Genomic DNA, 23,375 nt, shown 5'->3' on the forward strand with positions numbered 1-23,375 from the left:
TGGTAGCCTAGAAGACTATCCATCTGTTTGGGGAAGAACACCATGTGACCAGAGAGCTAGGCAGGGGCCAGGAATAGAGGCTGAGGCTTCACGCCAATCCATGAGGACAGGAAGCTGGGATCTGGCTTGCCTTCCACAGGAGAAGCAAGAAGAAGGAAAGGATCCAGAGGGACAACCCACCACTAGCACCCCAGAAAGTGAGGAGTGGAACAGCAGCCAGCCTGGTATGATGGCCTGTGTATATATTATATTCATGTGTGTATACACCTTTGGAAGTGTGAGGCTGGGAGTGTGGGTTACCATTGAGATGGTGTGTTGTACATATACAGATAACCATAAGTTAGCATGTGTGTGACAGAGAGAATGAGAGAGAGAGAGAGAGAGACAGTGTTTTTGGTTTGTGCATCAGTATATGTGTGTTCTTGGGGGTTATATCATGTGTTTGTTTATCCTCTTTTATCCAGTTGTGAGTAGGCCTCACAATATCCAAAGACTTGAGCAGCCTTTAATGGCACCATGTGGTGGTGTAATCAAGTCCGTACTGGTCATTGGTCTGACCTTGCTATTTGGGCCCCCATTCCGACCCTTCAGTTCTAAGAAAAATGGAACAAAGGTCATTCATAGTTAGCTCTGGCCCTCAGGTCTTCTCCATTACCATCTCCACATTGCCATGTGACAACAGCCAACTGGAGCCAAGTAACATTTGTCACACTTATAATCACCTAGATACTGGGGAGCAATGTCTGTCTTCCTCCCTCAAAACCGAATCTCTTCTACTAAGCATTTGTATCCCTGGTTCTTAGTCCAGAGGCTGGTGTGGAGTACACTCTCAATAAATGTTTGTTCGGTGGATGAATGGAGGAGTTGTATGTTGGTGCTTCCTCTTGGACCATGGCTCAGTTGCATGAGTCACTGTCTTTCCTGTCCCAGAGAGAACCAGAGAGCGAGGTCAGTTCTAGGGCATCATTCTGCCTTGATGGATCCAGTGCCATACAGAGGAGCACAATCTGTGTCCAGGGCTCTGAACTCTATAGTGCCTATTCCATATTTTGCCCATCTTAGCCAAACCAGATTTTCACCGCTGTCTCTTTCACCCGAGGCTGTCACATCTGAAGCCAAAGTCTTAACGCTCATTGGTTTATGGCATCTTAAGTCTTAAATAGAGGAAGGAGTTAGTTAGAAGCAGTTGCTGTTGGCTCAACTGCTGTATCTTTCTTAAGGAAATACATTCTTTTTTTGTTTTTTGGGGCTGCACTGTGTGGCTTGTGGGATCTTAGTTCCCCGACCAGGGATCGAAGCTGGGCCATTGGCAGTGAGAGCACGGAGTCCTAACCACTGGGTCTCCAGGGAATTCCCTCCCCAGAAATACATTCTTAAACCAGCATTTTTTTAGCTGGGTCCTGTTGACCAGTCTGAAGTTACCTTTTGATTCATACATTTCACCATCTCAACTGTGAACATTAGTGTGGCATTTGTTTCTGGATATTTTCTCCCTTCTGCCTTTTTTCAAGGGAAGAAACTTTGTCATTAGACAGAAGTTTGCATTTATGGCTAAAATCTTTTTCCACTCATTTTTGGGAGAAGAATCTGGGGGTAGAGGTGGAGGTGTCAGGGCTGCTTGCATGTCCTGTGTGTGTGGATAATCTGTATTTTATCTACATTCTATTTGGCAGTTTGATGGCTAACCTATTGGATTCATGTTCTACAGACCTGACGTATCTAGTCCTGATGGAATGTTCCAATAGTTTAAGAGTTGGAACATGTAACTCATGTACACACACTCAGCCTCCTCTCCCATATATCTCCTTCACCTTTTCAATTGTTTTGTGTGAAGCATCATTTTCTTTTTTAAAATTTATTTATTTATTTATTTTTTGGCTGCTTTGGGTCTTTGTTGCTGCCTGCGGGCTTTCTCTAGTTGCGGCGAGCCGGGGCTACTCTTTGTTGCGGTGCGTGGGCTTCTCATTGCTGTGTCTTCTCTTGTTGTGGAGCACGGGCTCTAGGTGCGCAGGCTTCAGTAGTTGTGGCATGCGGGCTCAGTAGTTGTGGCTCGTGGGCTTAGTTGTTCCATGGCATGGGGGATCTTCCCGGACCAGGGCTCAAACCCATGTCCCCTACATTGGCAGGCAGATTCTTAACCACTGCACCACCAGGGAAGTCCAATGAAGCATCATTTTCTAACACACCATTGCAAAAGTCTTTATAATTTACATAGTTGTTAATAGCTATTCTGATAATTTTAACAGTTACTGATATTCTCGTTTCATCTCTCATCCTGCCCACATCCAGGTCAAGTATCTGCAGTGGCACTCTTTGGGGTCAACTTGTTATAGCCTTTTCAGATTCAGAGCAATGCTACAAGCATCCTGTTCTATTTCCTTATAGTTACTTTAGACATATATTTTTATCCATTTTGGATTGAGTTATTGTCTTAATTATTTCAATTAATTGTTATTAATTCTTTATATATTCTGGATACAAGTCCTTTGTCAGATGTATATATTACAAATATTTTCTCCCAGTCTTTGGCTAGCTTTTTTGTTTTCTTCTGAATGATGTCTTTTGAGGAACAGAAAGTTTTCATTTTGATGATATCTAACATATCCATTTTTTTACAGTTAGTGCTTTATACATATTTTTACAAGAAACAGCTTTTTTTTTTGCCACGATGCGCACCTTGTGGGATCTCAGTTCCCCGACCAGGGATCGAACCGGGCCATGGCAGTGAAAGCTCGGAATCCTAACCACTAGGCCACCAGGGGACTCCCAAGAAACAGCTTTTTAATAGGTTTATAGAGATATAATTCACATACCATATAGTCCATCCATTTGAAGTGTACAATTCAGTGGTTTTTAGTTGATTCACAGAGTTGTATAGCCATTATCACAATCAATTTTAAAACGTTTTCATCACTCCAAAGAGAAACACTGTACCCATTAATTGACATTCCCCCCAAACCACCAATTCCCATCCAGCCTTAGGCAACCACCAATCTATTTTCTGTATATATGGATTCGCCTATTCTCGACATTTCATATAAATGGGATCATATAACATGTGGTCCTTTGTGACTGGCTTCTTTCACTTAGCACAGTGTTTGCATGGTTCATCCATGTTGTAGCGTGTATCAGTACTTCATCCCTTTTTTTTCCATCTCTTTTTTATTGCTGAACAATATTCTATTGTATGGATATATCACACTTTATTTATCAATTGATGGATATATGGGTTGTTTCCACTTTGGGGCTATTATGAATAATGCTGATATGAACATCTGTGTACAAGTTTTGTCTGGACATAAGTGTTCATTTCTCTTGGGTATATACCTAGGAGTGGAATTGCTGGGTCATATGGTAACCCTATGTTTAGCCTTTTAAGGAACTGCTAGACTGTTTTCCAAAGTGGCCGCACAATTTCATACACCCACCAGTAGCATATAAGGGTTCCAGTTTATCCATATTCTCACCAAGCCTTGTTATTAACTGTCTTTTTGATTATAGCCATCCTAGTGGGTATGGAGTGGTATCTCTTTGTGTTTTGTTTTTTTTTAATAAATTTATTTATTTATTTGTTTGTGTGTTTGTTTTTGGCTGCGTTGGGTCTTCATTGTTGCACTCAGGCTTTCTCTAGTTCCGGCGAGTGGGGGCTACTCTTCGTTGCGGTGCGTGGGCTTCTCATTGCAGTGGCTTCTCTTTGTTGCGGAACACGGGCTCTAGGTGTGTGGGCTTCAGTAGCTGTGGCACGTGGGCTCAGTAGTTGTGGCTCACAGGCTCTAGAGCACAGGCTCAGTAGTTGCAGTGCACGGGTTTAGTTGCTCCGCGGTATGTGGGATCTTCCCGGACCAGGGCTTGAACCATGTCCCCTGCTTTGGCAGGCAGATTCTTAACCACTGCACCACCAGGGAAGTTCCTCTCCTTGTGGTTTTGATTTGCATTTCCCTGATGGCTAATGATGTTGAACATCTTTTCATATGCTTGTTGGCCATTTATATATTCTCTTCGGAGAAATATTTGTTCAGATCCTTGCCGTTTTCAAATTGGTTATAAGAAACACGTTTCCTATCAAAATACAAGGAGTGCCATGCAGAGTTGGGGAACAAGTTGAGAATATAAGTGTGTGATTCAGCACGAGACATTGATCAGTACATGCCGCTTGCAGCAGTGCCGTCTTAAATTTACAAGCAAAATTCTGTGAATTGCTCATTTTCCTGGGGAGGTGGCCCATGGCTTTCATTAGATTTTTTTTTTTTTTTTTTTTTTTTCTTGCGTTATGCGGGCCTCTCACTGTTGTGGCCTCTCCCATTTGCGGAGCACAGGCTCCGGACGCGCAGGCTCAGCGGCCATGGCTCACGGGCCCAGCCGCTCCGCGGCATGTGGGATCTTCCCGACACGGGGCACGAACCCGCGTCTCCTGCATCGGCAGGCGGACTCTCAAGCACTGCGCCACCAGGGAAGCCCCTTTCATTAGATTTTGAAAAGAGTCCATTTATACTCCGTAGAAACTGAGGGCTGGATAAACAGTGGAGCACAGCATTATGGAGCCCAACCTCTTGAGTTTGGTATTCCCAGGCATAGATCCCTTATACTTTTGGAACACAAGTAACAGGCTCTTCGTTAAGCATTCTGTCTTAAAATGAGCTGATTATGAATTGACTAACCATGCTCTATAAGAAGTAGATAAATACAGAGGTGTATCTGTAGCAACTTAAAATGAAAAGACCCAGCCAATGGTGGCATCCTGATGACTGCTTGCCATCAGTTGTTCTTGAACCGTGGTGTTCTGTTCTTCTCTTGACATTTTTTTGTCTTTCCTGTTGACCTTCCAGTCGAAGGTCTGGCTAGAACCGTTCATTTGGGAATTATCTCTACTGAAGAAACTGAAGCCGTGCTGAAGAAGCTTCCAGAGAGAAGGTGGGAGGGAAGTATGATATTGATTTCTAGGGATCCACCATTAATGAGCAGGGTTAGGGTGGGAGGAAGAAAAACCGGTAATGGAAGTAGAAGAGGTGGAAGACACAGCCAAGAAAGTACAGCAAGAAGGAAATGCTGAGACGGAACAGGTGGTTGGTAGCACATGGAGATCAAGAGGGTTGAGTAATAAGACAAGATCATTGGATTGTGGCCCTGGTGACTCAAGAGAGCAATTTCATTAGTGTGTAGACCTAGGCTTAAGACTGGGTGATTAAGAAGGGAATTCGCCAAAAGAATGTTAAAGTTCTTCACGATATCCCTTTATCTTTTTGAAGTCTGCAGGATATGTAGTGATATCCCTTTTAAAATTTCTCCTATTATTACGTGTGCCTTCCCTCTGTTTCTTTTGTTTCCCCAGCTTTATTGAGATATAATTGTCATGCAACATTGTGTAAGTTTAAGGTATACAACATGTTGATTTGATATATTCATATATTGCAAAATGATTACCACCATGACATTACCTGTTCACATTACATAATTACCATTTCTTTTTTATGGTGAGAACATTTGAGCTCTACTCTCTTAGCCACTTTCAAGTATATAATACAGCATTATTAACTCTACTCACTATGCTGTACATTAGGTCCCCAGAATTTATTCATCTTGTAACTGAAAGTTTGTATCCTTTGACCAACATCTCCCCTTTCCCCTTACCCCCTCCCAAAGATTCCTTTTTTTTTTTTCCCCAAAAAGATTCTTAATCAGTCTGGCCAGAGCCTTATTAATTTTATTTGTCTTTTCTTTTTTATTTCCTTTCTTTGATTTTCTTGGGGCTTATTTTACTTTCCTTTCTCTAACTTCATGAAACAGATTAATTTTAATTTTCAGATTTAATTAATTTCAGCCTTCTTTCTTTTTAATATGTTCATTTATGGCTGTCATTTCTCTCTAAATACTCCTTTGGCTGCATCTCGCATGGGTTTCTTTTTTTAATTGAGATATTAGTTTCAGATGTACAACCTAATGATTTGATATCTGTATATATTGTGAAATGATGACCACAGTAAGTCTAGTTAACACCCATCACCACACATAGTTAGAATTTTTCTTCTTGTAATGAGAGCTTTTGAGATCTACTCACTTAGCAACTTTCAAATACACAGTACAGTGTTTTGATTTTTTTTCTTTATTTTTTTTGGCTGCGTCGGGTCTTAGTTGAGGCATGTGGGATCTTTCACGGTGGCGCAGGCTCTTTGTTGAGGCACGGGGCTTCTCTCTAGTTGTGGCTTGCGGGTTTTCTCTTTCTAGTTGTGTCGCGCGGTCTCCAGGGCGCATGGGCTCTGTAGTTTGTGGCACGCGGGGTCTCTTGTTGAGGCGGGCAGGCTTAGTTGCCCCGTGGCATGTGGGATCTTAATTCCCCGACCAGGGATCAAACCCAGGCCCCCTGCATTGGAAGGCAGGTTCTTTACCACTGGACCACCTACAATACAGTGTTATTAACTATAGTCACTGTGCTGTACATTACATCCCCACACAGTTTTTGATATGTGGTATTTCCATTATTGTGCTTTTGTTTAACAAACAGTAAGTGCCTACCATGTATCAGCACTGGGCTAGATGCTAAGAGTTCAGAGTAAGCAAAACACAATACCAGCCCTTAAAGAGCTCACAGTCTAGCTGCAGAGAGAGCTATTTTTTAATAGTGGTATGTAGATACAAAGGACCTTCAAAGAAGAAACACCTCCTCATGTAATCGAGGAAGGCTCTACGGGGTAGGCGGGTGAATTCAATCCACTTATCTATGCATCCACCTATGCATCCATCCATCCTTCTAGTCATTCATTTAGCAAACATTTGGTGAGCATCTATTCTGTGTAAAAACCCTGTGCTAGGGCTTCCCTGGTGGCGCAGTGGTTGAGAGTCCGCCTCCCGATGTAGGGGACACGGGTTTGTGCCCCGGTCCGGGAGGATCCCACATGCTGCGGAGAGGCTGGGCCCGTGAGCCATGGCCGCTGAGCCTGTGCGTCCGGAGCCTGTGCTCCGCAACGGGAGAGGCCACAGCAGTGAGAGGCCCAAGTACCGAAAAAACAAACAAACAAAAAAAACAAAATAAAAAACCCCTATGCTAGGTGCCAGAGATATGGCTGGGTCTTGAAGGATGAGAAAAAGATAGGAGGATGGGACAGGGTGGTGACAGAATCTCTGAGGCAGAGGGATCAGCATGTGCAAAGGCACAGAGGCATGGAAATGCAGGATGAGGCTAGTTCACTAGGGGGTTTGTATGTGTGGAAAGGTATTTGGATTTTTGGCTTTTGATTGGAAATCCAAAGCCATTGAGGACCTCAAAGCAAAAAAATAACAAACTAATTTTTATTTTAGAGATATTCTGGCAATAGACTGAGTTTTAGGCACAATAAATTAAGAGGCTCTAGGACTAGGTTCAAAACAAGAAGGACAGAGAACATGGAGAAGTGGAGACACAGTCAAGAGATAGCTAGGAGTTGGAATCAGTAGAACTCAGTCACTAAAGAATCCTGGGGAGGAAAAAAAGAAATGTAAAGGATCCCTTCCAAGCTTCCAGCTTGCAAGGCTGGATGAATGGTGTGGTGCTGTTGACTAGGATAGAGAATACTGAGAGGGGCAGAAGCTTTGGCAGAGAAGTTGTGAGTTTGGTTTTGGACAGCCTGACCTTGCTAAGAAAGTGCTAGCCAGGGGCGTCTAGTCTAAGGGAGCAGAAATAAGCAAAGGAGCATTTCTGGAAATCAAGAGAGGATCGGTGCTACAGCCAGCCTATATGGTGCCTTTGTGCAAATTATAAAAAGGTGCCCCTTCGGAACAGACCAATTAGAAAAAGGCAACCTGTCTTCATAGCAGACTAAGCCACGTGGCCTGGCAAGGAGCCAGGCTAGATTTCAGCCCCCATTCACCCTCTTGGCTGGGCACCTATGTATGGTACACAAACTACACAAACATGCACAGGAACTTTGGGACTTATTTGAGCTTGGGGATGTACCTAAAGTTTCAGCCAGTTGTTCACCATGGAAAAAGGATGCAGGAAACTGGAGGAGGCTGGGGGCTTGGTCAGGGAGGGAGTCTAGTCATTACTAAAAGGTTTAGTGGTCAGGCCTCTCTCTAGTGGATTACATTTAATCTCTTTTCTCATCTGTGAAAAGGATTACTACCAGCCCTGCCTATCATGTCCAGACAATGTTAGGATCAAAGAGGACCATGTATATGAAGTCTCTGAACCATCCCTGTACCCTCAGTTTCTGGCACCAGACATGGTGCATGGGAGGTACCCCTACATGGTAAAAGGAATGGTCAAGGTAGAAGGAAGTGGTGGGCGATGGTAAACTGTGAAGACTGTGTGCTTGTTATGTGTTATGACTATGAGAGAATCCAGGTAATAAAGGCCCAGGGAGGGAAGTGGCGGGGAGGATGGGAGGGTAAGGATGGGAGGGTGAGGGATGGCAGGTGAAGATGTCAGAGGTCTCTACTATGGCATGAGGGGCTTAGAGCTTGGCCATGTTGGAGTATGGCTAAAGAGAGGGGCTTCCCTAGTGGTGCAGTGGTTGAGAGTCTGCCTGCCAATGCAGGGGACACGGGTTCGAGCCCTGGTCTGGGAGGATCCCACATTCCGCGGAGCGACTGGGCCCGTGAGTCACAACTACTGAGCTTGCGCCTCTGGAGCCTGTGCTCCGCAGCAAGAGAGGCCGCGATAGTGAGAGGCCCACGCACCGCAATGAAGAGTGGTCCCCGCTTGCCACAACTAGAGAAAGCCCTCGCACAGAAACGAAGACCCAACACAGCAAAAATAAATTAATTAATTAATAAATTCATACCCCCAACATCTTCAAAACAAAAAATGAACTTGGAATGAAAAGAGCCAAGGCGGGGCTGAGGTGCCTGAGATGAGGAATCTGACAGCTAATGAGCTCCTTGGCTTATGTTATAGTTTGGGAAGAGTGAGACAAAAAGAAAGATGTCATCCACAGAGAACTGGGTGCTGTAAAGGGATTGGTAAATAGTACTGGTGATTTGAAAAAACAGGTATTATGCAGGATGATGTGGAATGCCAGTGGCCAGAAACAGCACGGTGATGCTAAGCCTGGCATCCTGAAGCCTCCTCCCTGCCCCTCCCCCTACACCATAAATCCAGATGAGGACCGAGTGGGAACAGTGAGAGTTTCTTGAGGGACCATAGTGGGTGATGTGTTCTAAGGCAGGGGTCCCCAACCCCCGGTCCAGTCTTCGGCCTGCTAGGAACTGGGCTGCAGAGCAGGAGGTGAATGGCAGGCAAGCGAGCGAAGCTTCATCTGCCATTCCCCTTACCCCCCCATCGCTCACATTACCACCTGAACCATCCCCCCTACCCCCCTTCATGGAAAAACTCTTCCACAAAACCCGGTCCCTGGTGCCAAAAAGGTTGGGGACCGCTATTCTAAGGGGCGACCCAGGTTTCACTCAGGACAAAGGGGAGTTGGAAGAGCAGTGCTCTAAGTTGCTGTGTGGTGTAGGTCTCAGAATTTCCTGGCTTACTTGATCTGTTGGTGAAGAAAATACCTGCTTTGGCCCATCTGGGTTAGATGGTTGGGATCTCAAGATTCAGTGGAGTGACTGGTGAACGTAGACAGCTCCTAGGAGCCATGTAGGTTCCAATTAAGGAAAAAGCTTCTTCCTGAATGACAAACCACTCCACACCAGAATGACCCAGAGCAATAGCCAAGCGAGCCAGAGCTAGGCAGAGCGAGAATCCGGATCAGACGGACTTCGTGGAGACCTAGGAAGGATCCAGTATCTCATAAGGATCTTTTACTCACAGCATCTCACTTGCTCTTCCTGATGACCCTCTCTGGTAGACAAAATGATCTGCATTTGACAGATGACAAGATTGAGGCACGGAAGTTTCTAGAAGAAGCTGGAGCTGTTCACCCAAGCGATGTGAATTGATTGTGGCAAATTTTTTCAGGCTGACGTTGGGAGCTTACCTTACACGTTGCCAGCTTTTCCCATCTTTAAAGGATGTTTCACCTCTGTGTTGGAGGCCAGGACTCCATCTCAGGCTAAATTGAAGGTCCCACAGGGGGATTCAGCTCCCCCTCCCCAGGACCTGGAGACTCCGGGGGCTGTAGGCCCTGACCAAAGTACGTGTGTGTGAGTGTGTGTTTGTGTGCACTCTGTGTGTATGTCTGGGGTGTGTGTGTGTGGAATCAGTCTCTACTCTGGGCACACCGAGCACACATACATACATTTTGTCTCTGTGTGAGCCTGTCAGTCAGTGCTCAGAGGAAGGAGAATCGGGAAAAGGGGGTTTTTCTTTCTGTGTGGTCTCTTCTGTTTCTTCCTCATTGCATGTTTTCCTCCCATCTCTCTTTTTCCTCCTCTTTTCCGGTGAGCTTAGGTGTTGCTGTGATTAAGTCCTCTGGCTCAGGATTTGTCACGCAGCTTCGTCCCTCTGTGGTTGAGACTCTAACCTCTGTTAGTCGCTCCCCAATCCAAAGTGCTTTTGCTCACAGTGGGCTGGGGTGGGACGGGGCGGACAGAATTTGGTACAGCCCGCTGTGTGCGGCCCCTCGTGGCTGAGTGGGACCAGAGGGCAGCACGTAATCACAGGCAAAAGTTTGTTTTGGAGGTTAAGGTAGAGTTGGGTTGGAAGATAGTGTTTGGGGAGCAGCCCAGGGGTCAGCCTGTCTGTCTCCTGCCCACAGCCTCAGGGGAGAAGGAGGAAGGCTGGTCGTGGGAATCCTACCTTGAGGAACAGAAGGCCGTCACTGCCCCCGCCAGCCTCTTCCAGGACGTGAGTCACATACCTTCCTCCTAGGAAGAGCTTGTCTTCCCAGTCCAGGGACTCACCACCAAACTCAGGCCTTCTGGTGTTTTCTTTGTCTGACATCCCTCAAAGGACTTGCAGAATGGAAGGTGGAAAGACTTGTTAGGGGCCCAGAGTAGAAAAGGGCTCACTGTAAGGGGCTTCCTCGGTGGGAAGAAATAGGGGAGTGGGACCCAGGCTCACCCATCACTGGGCCTGCAGACTTTTGAATTCTGGTGCTTTCTAATCAATTCTGATCTTTCCATGGCTTGGGTAAGAGAGAGCCCTGAAATCCATTGTTCGAGGGACCTAGGAGCTAGTCTGTCCTGCTTTGGATCCCTGCACTAAAGATCCCCAAATAAGTTACCCCTTTGGTAGTACTGGGCGGGTGGAGCCCAAAGGCAGTTCCTTTGCCCCAAGCGCACTAAGCAAGGGTAAGGCTGGAGGGAAGCTGAGCCCTCTCCCATCTGTGCGTTGACAGTACCAGGTGGTCACTCATAACAAGAATGGCTTCAAACCGGGCATGAAGCTGGAAGGCATCGACCCTCAGCACCCAAGTCTTTACTTCATCCTCACCGTGGCTGAGGTGAGCTGAGGCTGGTGCCCCCATCCTGGCCATGCCTCTCAGGATGGCTTGAAGGAGCCAGCCAGGGACACGGAGGGCCCGGACTCAGATGAGGGGGCACTGCACTGCCCTCAGAAAGGGGAGGGGAACGCGCAGAAAGCTAAAAATCGAACAAAAAGCAGGCGAAGGGTCGGGGTGGTGACTGTGGCAGTAACATCTGCCACAGATGTTACTGAGGTGGTGACTGTGGCAGTAACATCTGCCACAGATGTTACTGAGGAGGAGCGCTCCTGAGGGCGGGGATGGTGGCATGAGTCCAACAAGGTCCTTGTCCTCTTAGGAGCTCACCGTTGTGTGGGAATCAGCCAGATAAACAGCAACAGCCCACAGGGGTGATGACAGATGTGAGCAGGGGGGCACTGAGGGGACAGGAGCGGCTTCAGAGAGGAAGGGCCTCCATTGCTGAGTCTCGAGAGATGAGTTGTGAATGAATAGGATGTTCCAGGCACAAGAGGCAAAGCGAGCGGAAGCACTGAGGCGTGGAATGCCACGTTCAAGGGCGCCGTGCTCGAGGAGCCGCCATCAGTTTGCTGAGGTCTGAGCAGTGAGAGAAGGTAGCAGAACGAAAGGTCCCCGGGGGCCCTGAGCAGGCCTGAGCCTTGGTCACTGCCCTTGGGATTCTATCCAGGGTTCAGAGGGGCCAGAGAGTGCCTTAGAATCTACCTGTCTTGTGCCCAGAGCTCAGGGCCCATGAGTATGTGAACCATCCTCATTGCAGGATGGGAGGGTGTGGGGCAAAGTGCAGGATGCAGGGAAACCTGGGGGTGAGGAGGGGTGGAGTGGGGAACCTTCTAGCACCAGAGCCCCTGAGACACCAGGCTGAGGAGGGGTGGAGTGGGGAACCTTCTAGCACCAGAGCCCCTGAGACACCAGGCTGGGCCAGGAGAGGTGAGGGAAGGGCAGTGCAGCAACGGCTTCCCTCCCTCCCCGTCATGGGGCCAGGTATGTGGCTACCGGCTACGCCTGCACTTCGATGGGTATTCCGAGTGCCACGACTTCTGGATCAATGCCAGTTCCCCTGACATTCATCCCGCTGGCTGGTTCGAGAAGACAGGGCACAAGCTGCAGCCCCCCAAAGGTAAGGCCTAGCTGGGTTGGTCCCAGTGAGGCAGTGAGCCTCCCAGACCTGCCCCCACCCCTTCCTGGTGGTACCTCCTTCCCTGTTCCCATTGCACAGCCAGCCTCTCTGCATCTCATCCTGCTATGCCTCGGCCCCAGGGCTTCTGCTTTGCCCTGCCCTTTGAGCGGACGTCCACCCAGGTTGTGTCCTGCTTCGGCAGGGGTTCCCTGGGCAGGTTCTCGAGGCTTGTGGGGTCCTCAGGCCTGCCTGATTCTGCTGCTTCAGTGTGGGGTGCGCACGCCATGGCCCAGCCTCTGTCTGCACGGTGCTCTGTTCTTCCCCCCCGAGGGGCCCAGGTTACAAGGAGGAGGAGTTCAGCTGGAGCCATTACCTGCGCAGCACAAGAACCCAGGCTGCCCCCAAGCACCTGTTTGTGAGCCAGAGCCACGTGAGTGCCCCTGAGCGAGCGGACATGTGCCTCCCAGGATAGTCACTGCAGCCGGCCAGGCTCTCTGACTCAGCAGACAAGCACTCATCCACTGGTGCCCCCAGCTGGGCTCTGGTCCTCACCAGATGGGCGGGGTCTACTGGGCAGGCCCAGGGCCAGAGGAGGAAGCCGATTACGGGGCTACCCCAGTTCCCTCCCTCCTCCCTACTGCTGAAATCCTCTCCGCACGTCCCCCTCCGAGCCTGGGCACTGAGGTGTCATTCTTCTTTTTGGCTTGGGTTTCTCTGCAGTTCTTGGTGTCAGGTCCAAGCCTGTATTGTGGGAGTGGCTTTTTCCTTCCTTTTGACCAACACTGAGGCTTTCCCATTTGGTTCCAACACTCACCCCTTGTCTTTCTCTCTGTTCAAGGCAGCCGGCAACTTTATCCCACAGCTAAAATATCTCCTAATCCCAAGCAAAAGGTTTGAGAGATATATAGGGAACTCCCAGTACAACTGTTACCATATGGAAAGCCCAGGGTCCCCGTGGGCCAGGGGCTGTACCATGCTGTCCAGGAACGGGCAGGTACCCCCAGCCCCAGTCCAGCCCCAGAGATCATACTTAGAGGTTCCCATGTGACCGGTGGGCTTCTACCAGCTATTGTGACGGGGATGCAGATTTTTAAATCAAACTAAGTCCTGTCCCCACCAATGACCAGCTTTGTGGTCCTGGGCAAGTCACTTAATTTATAAAATGGGGGTGATAATACCCATCTCCCTAGGGCTGTGGTAAAGATTGAGGGAGGTGATGGTTTTTGGAGTTCATGCCCGACACGTGGCAGGTGCCTCCCTGCCCTCCCCCCCCCCCCCCCCCCCCCTCCCTGGCCGCTGGAAGGAGAAAATCACCAGACTCCGATTGTCTCCCTGCCTGTCCCCAACCTGGCTCAGTCTGGGTCCCCCACACAATGGGGTAAGGCTGCTCATGCCTCATGCGGTCACCCAACCCCTCTGTGGACCCACCTGCCTCAGCCCAAGCTGGGCCAGGCTCGTCTGGGGAGGGGAGGCTTGTGCTCAGCCTGGCAGACTCTTTGGGTGAGTGTGTAGCCTCGTGTTAGTCAGTCATCTTCTGCCACAGTGAGGCTTCCTCTGAGAGTCCCTTGGAGGCCAGAAATTCCTGAGTGGCTCAGGGCTGAGGTTGGTGATTCTGCCCTGGAGGGACCCTCTTTGTCCCACCCTCCTCCCTGCCCACCCGCCAGGCATGACCCCCAGGGAACCTGCTCCTCTTCCTTTGCCAGTGGGTCCTGGGCCAGCACAAGCCAGCCTGGGCCTGGCCGTGGCAGCCCCTCTTCTCGCCCCCAGAGTCCCCCACCCCTGGGCTTCCAGGTGGGCATGAAGCTGGAGGCCGTGGACCGCATGAACCCATCCCTCATCTGTGTGGCCAGTGTGACCGACGTGGTGGACAGCCGCTTCCTGGTGCACTTTGACAACTGGGATGACACTTATGACTACTGGTAGTGGGAGGACCCAGACTTGGCCCCGGGGAGTGGGGACGGGGATGGGGAGGGGATGGTGGGGGCGGGAGGCTTCACACAGACCCAGCCCAGCCCTGACATATTGCTCGGGGGACAGTTGACTGCCCTGTGGATTTGATCTACATCATTTATTAATTATGATGGCAATTAAATATTTCACCTAAAAGTACCAAGGTTAAGACGAGCAAACCCCTGTGACCCATGATTGTCCCTGAGATATTAAGGTGCTGTTAGAGTTTTTAGTTACTGTTGGAATTTTCTGATTCTCTCACCTCATCTGTCTCACTCTCACTCAGAAGTAACATGAGGGTGTGCCCTGTCGCCATGATCTCATAGGACAGCAGATTTAGGACCTCGAAGTTTCATCTGGGACAGTGAATAATTCTTTTTTCTTTAATTTTTATTTTATTTATTTTTTTATACAGCAGGTTCTTATTAGTCATCCACTTTATACATATTAGTGTATACATGTCAATCCCAATCTCCCAATTCATCCCACCACCACCACCCCTGCCAGTTTCCCCCCTTGGTGTCCATACGTTTGTTCTCTACATCTGTGTCTCTATTTCTGCCCTGCAAACCGGTTCATCTGTACCATTTTTCTTGGTTCCACATATATGCGTGAATACACGATATTTGTTTTTCTCTTTCTGACTTACTTCACTCTGTATGACAGTCTCTAGATCCATCCACGTCTCTACAGATGACCCAATTCTGTTCCTTTTTATGGCTGAGTAATATTCCATTGTATATATGTGCCACATCATCTTTATCCCTTCGTCTGTCGATGGGCATTTAGGTTGCTTCTATGACCTGGCTATTGTAAATAGTGCTGTAATGAACATTGGAGTGCATGTGTCTTTTTGAATTATGGTTTTCTCTGGGTATATGCCCAGTAGTGGGATTGCTGGGTCATATGGTAATTCTATTTTTAGTTTTTTAAGGAACCTCCATACTGTTCTCCATAGTGGCTGTATCAATTTACATTCCCACCAACAGTGCAAGAGGGTTCCCTTTTCTCCACACCCTCTCCAGCATTTGTTGTTTGTAGATTTTCTAATGATGCCTATTCTAACTGGTGTGAGGTGATACCTCGTTGTAGTTTTGATATTCATTTCTCTAATAATTATGATGCTGAGCAGCTTTTCATGTGCTTGTTGGCCATCTGTATGTCTTCTTTGGAGAAATGTCTATTTAGGTCTTCTGCCCATTTTTGGATTGGGTTGTTTGTTTTTTTAATATTGAGCTGCATGAGCTGTTTATATATTTTGGAGATTAATCCTTTGTCCATTGATTCGTTTGCAAATATTTTCTCCCATTCTGACGGTTGTTTTTTTGTCTTCTTTGTAGTTTCCGTTGCTTTGCAAAAGTTTTTAAGTTTCGTTAGGTCCCATTTGTTTATTTTTGTTTTTATTTCCATTACTCTAGGAGGTGGATCAAAAAAGATCTTGCTGTGATTTGTGTCAGAGTGTTCTTCCTATGTTTTCCTCTAAGAGTTTTACAGTGTCTGGTCTTACATTTAGGTCTCTAATCCATTTGTAGTTTATTTTTGTGTATGGAGTTAGGGAGTGTTCTAATTTCATTCTTTTACATGTAGCTGTCCAGTTTTCCCAGCACCACTTATTGAAGAGACTGTCTTTTCTCCATTGTATATCCTTGCCTCCTTTGTCATAGATTAGTTGACCGTAGGTGCGTGGGTTTATCTCTGGGCTTTCTATCCTGTTCCATCGATCTATATTTCTGTTTTTGTGCCAGTACCATATTGTCTTGATTACTGTAGCTTTGTAGTATAGTCTGAAGTCAGGGAGTCTGATTCCTCCAGCTCCTTTTTTTTTCCCTCAAGACTGCTTTGGCTATTCGGGGTCTTTTGTGTCTCCATACAAATTTTAAGATTTTTTTTGTTCTGGTTCTGTAAAAAATGCCACTGGTAATTTGATAGGGATTGCACTGAATCTGTAGATTGCTTTGGGTAGTAGAGTCATTTTCACAAGATTGATTCTTGGGACAGTGAATAATTCTTGCATTTCAGGTGTGATCCCAGCAGCCCCTACATCCACCCGGTGGGCTGGTGCCAGAAGCAAGGAAAGCCCCTCACCCCTCCACAAGGTGACCCTGCAGCCTGAGCCAAGCCCCCCTCTCCCTGGTCCCCTACCAGTATCTCATTAGCTGGGTCTTTAGGGGGCAGGGTGAGGGGACAGATGTGGCCTGGAGCCTTAGCTTCTTTGCCTGGGAGTTGAGAACCCTGTGATCTTAGGAGAGGCCTGTCAAACCCTGACTCTGTTAAGGTTGAAGGGAAGAAAGTTAGCTGACTCCCCCTCAGCAAGGGAACAGGAGTCCAGAGCAAAGAAAGTGTATCCTTCCCTGTCGGGGTGTTACGCTGGCCCACATGCAGTAGGGGTTCAGATGGGACCGGGGCTGGAGCAACAGAGCTGAGGAGCGGGCTAGGGGCCAGGGTTCCCAGAAAGCCCTGTGAACTGTGAGGTGGTGTGCTTGCTTCTGCCTGGCACCCCTCTGCCTCAGGAGCCCCCTGCAAGGAGCAGGCTGTGGTGATGCCGGGGGACTTCTCTCCATGGGCCTTGGTCCTTTCGGTGCCCCTGGTCCTGCTTGGAGGGGAGAGCGCCCCCAGTACACCTGGGTGCCTAGACATTGCGCTGATCCTCTCCTCCAGACTACCCAGACGCTGACAGCTTCTGTTGGGAGAAATATCTGGAAGAAACTGGGGCCTCTGCTGTGCCTGCCTGGGCCTTCAAGGTGGTGAGTCATCTCTCCCCGCCCCAAGCTGAGCTTGGGAAGGCGAGGAGCCCTCGGCCAGCCAGGATGGGGCCCTGGCCTCCCCCTTTGGCTGTGGTTTCCCCAGGCACAGCACCTGGGCTCCCCTCTTGGGGATTCAGCTCTGCTGAGCTGGGCCTTGGCCTGAAGGCTTCTGTCCCCCCGCAGCGACCCCCGCACAGCTTCCTGCTCAACATGAAACTGGAGGCCGTGGACCGCAGGAACCCAGCCCTAATTCGTGTGGCCAGCGTGGAGGACGTGGAGGACCATCGGATAAAGGTGGCTCTGGGCCCCTCGGGCTGGGGGAGTGGACAGGCCAGTTGGGCAGGACTTCTGTAGGCTGGGTTGAGGTCAAGGGCATGGCATGAGCCAGACTTGAGGGAGGCTGTGCGTTGCAGGGAAGGGAGCTCTAAACCTGAGGCCGAAGATCTTGGGTCTCAGTCTGGCCTCATCTGTGACTTACTTTTGTGAGTCTGGACAAGTCACGTCCCCTCTCTGAGCCTGTAAAATGGGCCTAATAATCCTTGTCCTATCCAAGGATTGATGGGAGATGCCACCAACTTAAAGGGTGAAACCCTTGGGAAGTGTGGTGGCCACGACAGATTACTGTGGGGTTGGCCCCTTGGTTCTTGCAATCCAGGCTCTTGCTTCTGACGGGCCCCAGGGATGGGGAGAGCCTCCTGGAGCCTGGAGGACCTCCCGGCTGAGCTGGGCTCCACGAGGAACATATGACCTCCAAGGGTCTTTCCTTCCCAGCTCCACTTTGATGGCTGGAGTCACGCCTATGACTTCTGGATCGATGCCGATCACCCTGACATCCACCCCGCGGGCTGGTGCTCCAAGACAGGGCATCCCCTGCAGCCTCCTCTCCGTGTGTACCCCTGGGGCCCTCTGACCCTCTCCTCCTGATGTCCGGCCCTGCCCCCGAGCTCTGGCACCCCTCCCCCTTCTATAGCATGCCCACAGTGAGCTCTGGGGTCCCTCATCCTCCCCACCCCGGGGGTCTCTGCTACACATAGCAGTGCCTCTGGCCTCCCCAGTTTGCTGGGTTTGGAGCCTGGAGGTGTGAAGGGCCAAGCTCACTTGGGAGCATGTACTTAGGAGGCAGTTGTACCCCTGGGGAGTTCTCTCAGCGAATAGCAGAGCCACACAGAGCATGCGCTGTGTTTGCTAAGGCAGTGTGGCTCCCTAAATCAAATCCTGGTCCCCTCAGCAGGCAGGGGTTAGAGGTCACCCACATCTGTTTTGCATGTGGTGTTGATTCTTCTTGACTGTTCTCTGCACATGGGCAGAGCCTAAAACAGGTCACCAAAGTCTTGGGGGCAAAACTGAGAAACAAGAATAACATGAGAATCTGCCTGATGTGGCTGTCGGGGGCAGCTGTGCGCACACCGGCTCTGAGTCGCTGTCCCTGAGCGTTTTCCTCCTTTCAGAGAGTATGGCCTGCAGGTTTCCACAGAGTACGTGAGAGCCCCAAGAGGGGCTGACACCCGTATCCATCGAGGAAGTGGTGTCCCAGCCTGGCTCAGGGCCCCTTGCACCTGGGGAACTGGTTCCTAGTCAGGGAAGCTGACCTTCCCTGCCCTGCATGAGTCCTCTCCCAGCCCCGCCCCCACCGCCAGGGCCCTGTGCTGACCCTTTTCTTCGTGCCCCTCCAGGACCCAGAGAGCCCAGCTCTGCCTCCCCTGGGGGCTGTCCCCCTCTCAGCTGTCGAAGCCTGCCACAGACCAGGACCTCCAAGTACAGCTTTCACCACCGGTGAGTGAAGGGCTCCTGCTAAGAGACCCTCGGGCATGGTTGCTCAGAGAGGGTCTGTTTTATACCCACTATGGGTGGCCGGCCAGGGCCCACCCAGCTGCTCTCCTAATGGGGCCAGAGTTGGGAAGGGCTAAGTGGGAACGATCAGATTCAGCCCATCTTAAGCCTTCTTCTTCTCCAGAAAGTGCCCCACTCCTGGCTGTGATGGCTCTGGCCACGTCACAGGCAAGTTCACAGCCCACCACTGCCTCTCGGGCTGCCCACTGGCCGAGAGGAACCAGAGCCGGCTGAAGGCAGAGCTGTCCGACACGGAGGCCTTGGCCCGAAAGAGGACCCTCTCGGGCTTCTCCCTAAGGAAGAAGCCTCGCCATCACAGCCGGTGCGGAGGGCAAGGGTGCAGGGCCTCGAGTCCTCCCGGGCCAGGCCAGGCCCTGATTCCCTGCCACGGACCTGGTCCCTCTCTCTCCAGGATCGGACGCCCTCCAAAGTATCAGAAGGTCCCACAGGAAGATTTCCCGAGTGAGTCCTGGGTCATTTATTCCTGTGTCCTCTGCCACGTTCACAATGAGTACTTAGTAATTGGTGGGAGGAGTCACCAGGCGTGCCCAGAGCCGGAGAAGCTGGCAGGCAGGCCACCTCTGCATTCGAGATACTTGGGGATACAGAGCAGTGGCAAGACCACAGGGTAGGGCCTTGAGCGACCTCAGATTCCAGCCCCTTTTCATCCCTGGTTTTGCTGTGATTTTCCAGGAAAGGCGCAGAGCCTCTCTGGACTTCTGGTTCACTGTGAGGTGGGATGATGCCTCCAGCTCTGCTTTTCTCAATCTAGGCTTCCAGGGAGGGAGGCCATGCCTGTCACTTTCTAGCTGTGCGGCCTTGAGCAACTTAGTTAACATCTCTGAGCTTCAGTTTCCTCATTTGAAAACGTGAATAATATCTGCCTTTCCGGTGTCAATTACCTGAAATAATAGTGGCTACTTTGCTGTTTATTGAGCACCTACTATGGGCCCAGCACCGTTTCAGATGCTTTACCTATACCGTTGCTGACTCTCACAAGTGGTCTGTAACATAGCTGTCATTCTCTCCTGAGAGAAGAGGAGTGAGAGGTTGGTAGAGTGAGGTCATTTGCCCAAGGTCATTCACCTCATAAGGGGCTGAGCTGGGCTTCAAACTCGGGTCTGACTTCTCCCGCTATTGCTGCTGGTACAACAGACATAAGTTATCTGACCCACATGTCAGTTCACTTTTCCACCTCCTTTGTCTTAGCTTGGCGGCAACAGCCAAGTACCACAGACTGGGTGGCTTCAACAGAAGTGTACTTTCTCACACTTCTGGAGGCTGGAGGTCCAAGCTCAGGATCAACAGGTTTGGTTTCTTCTGAGGCCTCTCTCCTTGGCGTACAGACAGCCACCTTCCTGCTTGTGTCCCACATGGTCTTTGCTCTACGCCTGTGTGCCCCCAGGGTCTCTCCATGTCTCCAAAATTCCTTTTCGTATAAGGATACCAGACAGATTGGCTTAGGGTCCACCTTATCAGCCTCATTTTAACTTAATTACCTCTTTAAAGGCCCTTTCTCCAAATACAGTCGCATTCTGAGGTACTGGAGATTAGAGCTTTAACATATCAATTTTAAGGGGCATGGGACACAGCTCAGCCCATGGCTCCAAGGGGAGGGACAAGGTGACCGAGCCCTCCACTGCATGATGAATTCATCTATATCTTCAGTCACTGGCACAGGTCCTGATACACAGCAGGGATGCTGGGGATCTTGTTTCAGTTGAGTTGAATGCACATCATTTTTTTTTTGTTAGATAATTTTTTTGGCCACGCCTTGGGGCACACGGGATCTTAGCTCCCCGACGAGGGATCGAACCTGGGCCCCTTGCGGTGGAAGCACAGAGTCCTAACCACTGGACGGCCAGGGAATTCCCTGAATGCACATCACTTTAAGGCAAGAAGAGACCTTGAGAAATCACCTGGATCAATGCACAATTTCTGGGCAGGACCCAGGCTATTCCAGTTCTTCAGGAACAGTCTCTGTAACCCGGGCAGTATTAGCACAGAGATTTAAAGCACAACATCAAGGCAGACTGCCTTTTACACACTGTGAGAGCTTGAGCAGGTGAAGCCACCTCTCCGAGCCTCAGCTTCCTCATCTGTAAAATGCTAATAATAGTAGTGCCAATCTTAAAAGGTGGTGAGAGGCTTAAATGAGGTGGTCCATGTGAAGTGCTCGATAACCTGCAGGAATTATTAGTCCTGATGTCTTGCCTGACTCCCTCTTGCTGCTGTTCCATACTGTTTCCTCTTGGTAGAAACAGAAGGCAATTCCCGCAGCCTCAGGCCTGAGTGAGGCGGGTCTTGGCCTGCCTCCCGGCCCTCAGAGTGGGGACTTTCAGAGATGGGACTGCCGTGGGCACCTCTTCTATCCCGTCCTGGTACACCTTGTTGGCTTCCATGTTCTGACTGCCAGAGGGCTCTTGCCTACTGTGTTCATTCCAGAATTATCCTGAGAACTCTTTCCACAGACTGAGGCTGTGGCCCAGATTGGACCGGGAAGGACTCACCCAAGGCCTGAGGCACTTCAGGGACAGGGTGGGGGACAGAGCCCAGGCCTCTGACCTCTGGGCAGAACTCGCCATTCCACCAGCTGGCTCTCCCAGAGGGGACACTTGTCACTCTGGATTTCGTTCTGGAGGAGACTTCTCACGCGTCCGCGGATGGACCTCCTCCCTTTGGGTTTGCTGGGAAACGGCTCCCTGGGGGAGACTGCCTGGAGAGGACAGGCCTCAGCTGTGCTCACTCTGTTCGCAGGGCCGTTCACGCCCCATGAGTATCAGCTGTTGGAAGGAATGGGGAAACCGCAGTGATCTCCTTACCCAACCAGTTTATTTACAGATGGAGAAACTGAGGCCCATGTTAAATGACCTGCCCAGGACTAAAGAGCAAGTTAGTAAGGAACTAACCCCATTTCCTGATTCTGAGTCCAGTTTGTGTTTTCTATTATACTGCATTACCCCCACTGCCCCCCCCACCACCGTGGTTCCCCTGCCTTTCCGCAGTGCCTATTCAGCACACCGTTATTAACCTCCAATAATAATAGTGCTATAGACGGAACGTTTGTATCCCCCCCCCCAAATTCATATGTTGAAACCTAATCCCCAGTGTCACGGTATTCAGGGTGGGGCCTTTGGGAGGTGATTAGGTCATGAGGATGGAGCCCTTGAGAATGGGATTAGTGCCCTTATAAGAGACCCCTTGCCCTTTCTGCCATGTGAAGACACAGTGAGAAGATGGCAGCCTGTGGGTCAGGAAGCAGACCTACACCAGATATCGAATCTGTTGGTGCCTTGATCTGGGACTTCCAGCCTGTGGTACCATGAGGAATACATTTCTGTCGCTTTTAAGACAAAAAAGAAAAAAAAAAAAAAAAAAAAAAAAAAGAACAAGAGGAGCTGTTTCTGACCTGCAGCTAGATGTTTTGCAGTTAGATAAGATATCACGGGTGCCTGCAAAAGCTCCTGTCCTGTGCTCTGGGGAAGAAAGATAAGGAGCAGCACAGCTCCCAGATCTCGATCTCTCGCCAGCGTACACGGAGCACCAGACACAGGGCTTCAGAGAGGGGCACCTGGTGGACAGGAGGCCAGACCTGAGGGCAGGCAGATGAAGCGCTGGTGGCAGTAGCTGTCACGGGAGATCTGGGGTTCACCCCAGACGGGTTTGGGCTGATGAGCAGAGAGGCCGCAGGCGGGCTGAGTTACGGAAGAGCAGTCAGTGGGACTGGAAACGGGATCCCAGAGGCTCTGGGGATGATTGTGAGGTGCAAGGAGTCAGGGTGAACAGCTGACGAGAAGAGGAGGGGTGCAAGCACAATGTGATGAGCAGGGTGGGCCTGCAAGAGGAGGGCAGCGGCGGGCTGCGTTCACGAGAGTCTAGAGTTACCACCTGAACAGGATAGAGCCAGCTGTCTTGGATTCTGGGCAGAGGCAGGGCAAGCCCCATGGGACAGTGGCCATGTGGCCCATCCAAGGCAGGTAAGGTGGGTAGGGGCCAGGTTTGCCAGAGTGGCCGGAAGTAGATGAAGTCCAAGCAGACAGCCACCAAGCCTGGCCAAAGAGGGAGCCAGGTGGAACAGGGTCACTCACCAAATCAAAGAGCCGCTTGGAGGCTGGAGTCGGGAGCCAGGGGTTCCAGGAACAGATCAGGAAGCAGAGGGACAGGCAGCATGGCGAGTGGGTCAGGGGTCACCCCACATCTGCCTGAGTAGACCGGGGTCTGGTACGCAGAGAATAAACTAGACCCGGCTGGGCACGTAGTGGGGAGGAGTGGAGCTTGAGACAGAGGCAGCAGGTAGGGGGTGCGTGTCAGACTGGGCAGGCTGATCCTGATTCTCAAACAAGATCCCCCTGAGGCTGCAAGAATGGGGGCCCAAAAGGACTTAGGAAAAGGAGGGCAAGCAGAATGGACTTTTTTTTTTTTTTT

General features: G+C 50.0%; 1 protein-coding gene across 1 annotated transcript in view; it reads left to right on the top strand.

Moving 5' to 3' along the window:
* L3MBTL1 (L3MBTL histone methyl-lysine binding protein 1) overlaps positions 1-23,375 on the top strand; it is a 38,164-nt gene that overhangs the window by 8,463 nt on the left and 6,326 nt on the right. Inside the window, exons 6-17 of the mRNA XM_007464749.1 lie at positions 140-224; positions 10,623-10,711; positions 11,205-11,309; positions 12,291-12,426; positions 12,765-12,856; positions 14,194-14,345; positions 16,396-16,472; positions 17,035-17,120; positions 17,304-17,414; positions 17,892-18,006; positions 18,794-18,893; positions 19,075-19,412. Coding sequence (XP_007464811.1) covers positions 140-224; positions 10,623-10,711; positions 11,205-11,309; positions 12,291-12,426; positions 12,765-12,856; positions 14,194-14,345; positions 16,396-16,472; positions 17,035-17,120; positions 17,304-17,414; positions 17,892-18,006; positions 18,794-18,893; positions 19,075-19,412 — 1,486 coding nt within the window. The remainder of the gene's footprint in view (positions 1-139; positions 225-10,622; positions 10,712-11,204; positions 11,310-12,290; positions 12,427-12,764; positions 12,857-14,193; positions 14,346-16,395; positions 16,473-17,034; positions 17,121-17,303; positions 17,415-17,891; positions 18,007-18,793; positions 18,894-19,074; positions 19,413-23,375) is intronic.

This window comes from Lipotes vexillifer, unplaced genomic scaffold (assembly GCF_000442215.2).
Source record: "Lipotes vexillifer unplaced genomic scaffold, Lipotes_vexillifer_v1.1 scaffold53, whole genome shotgun sequence".
NCBI lineage: Eukaryota > Metazoa > Chordata > Mammalia > Artiodactyla > Lipotidae > Lipotes > Lipotes vexillifer.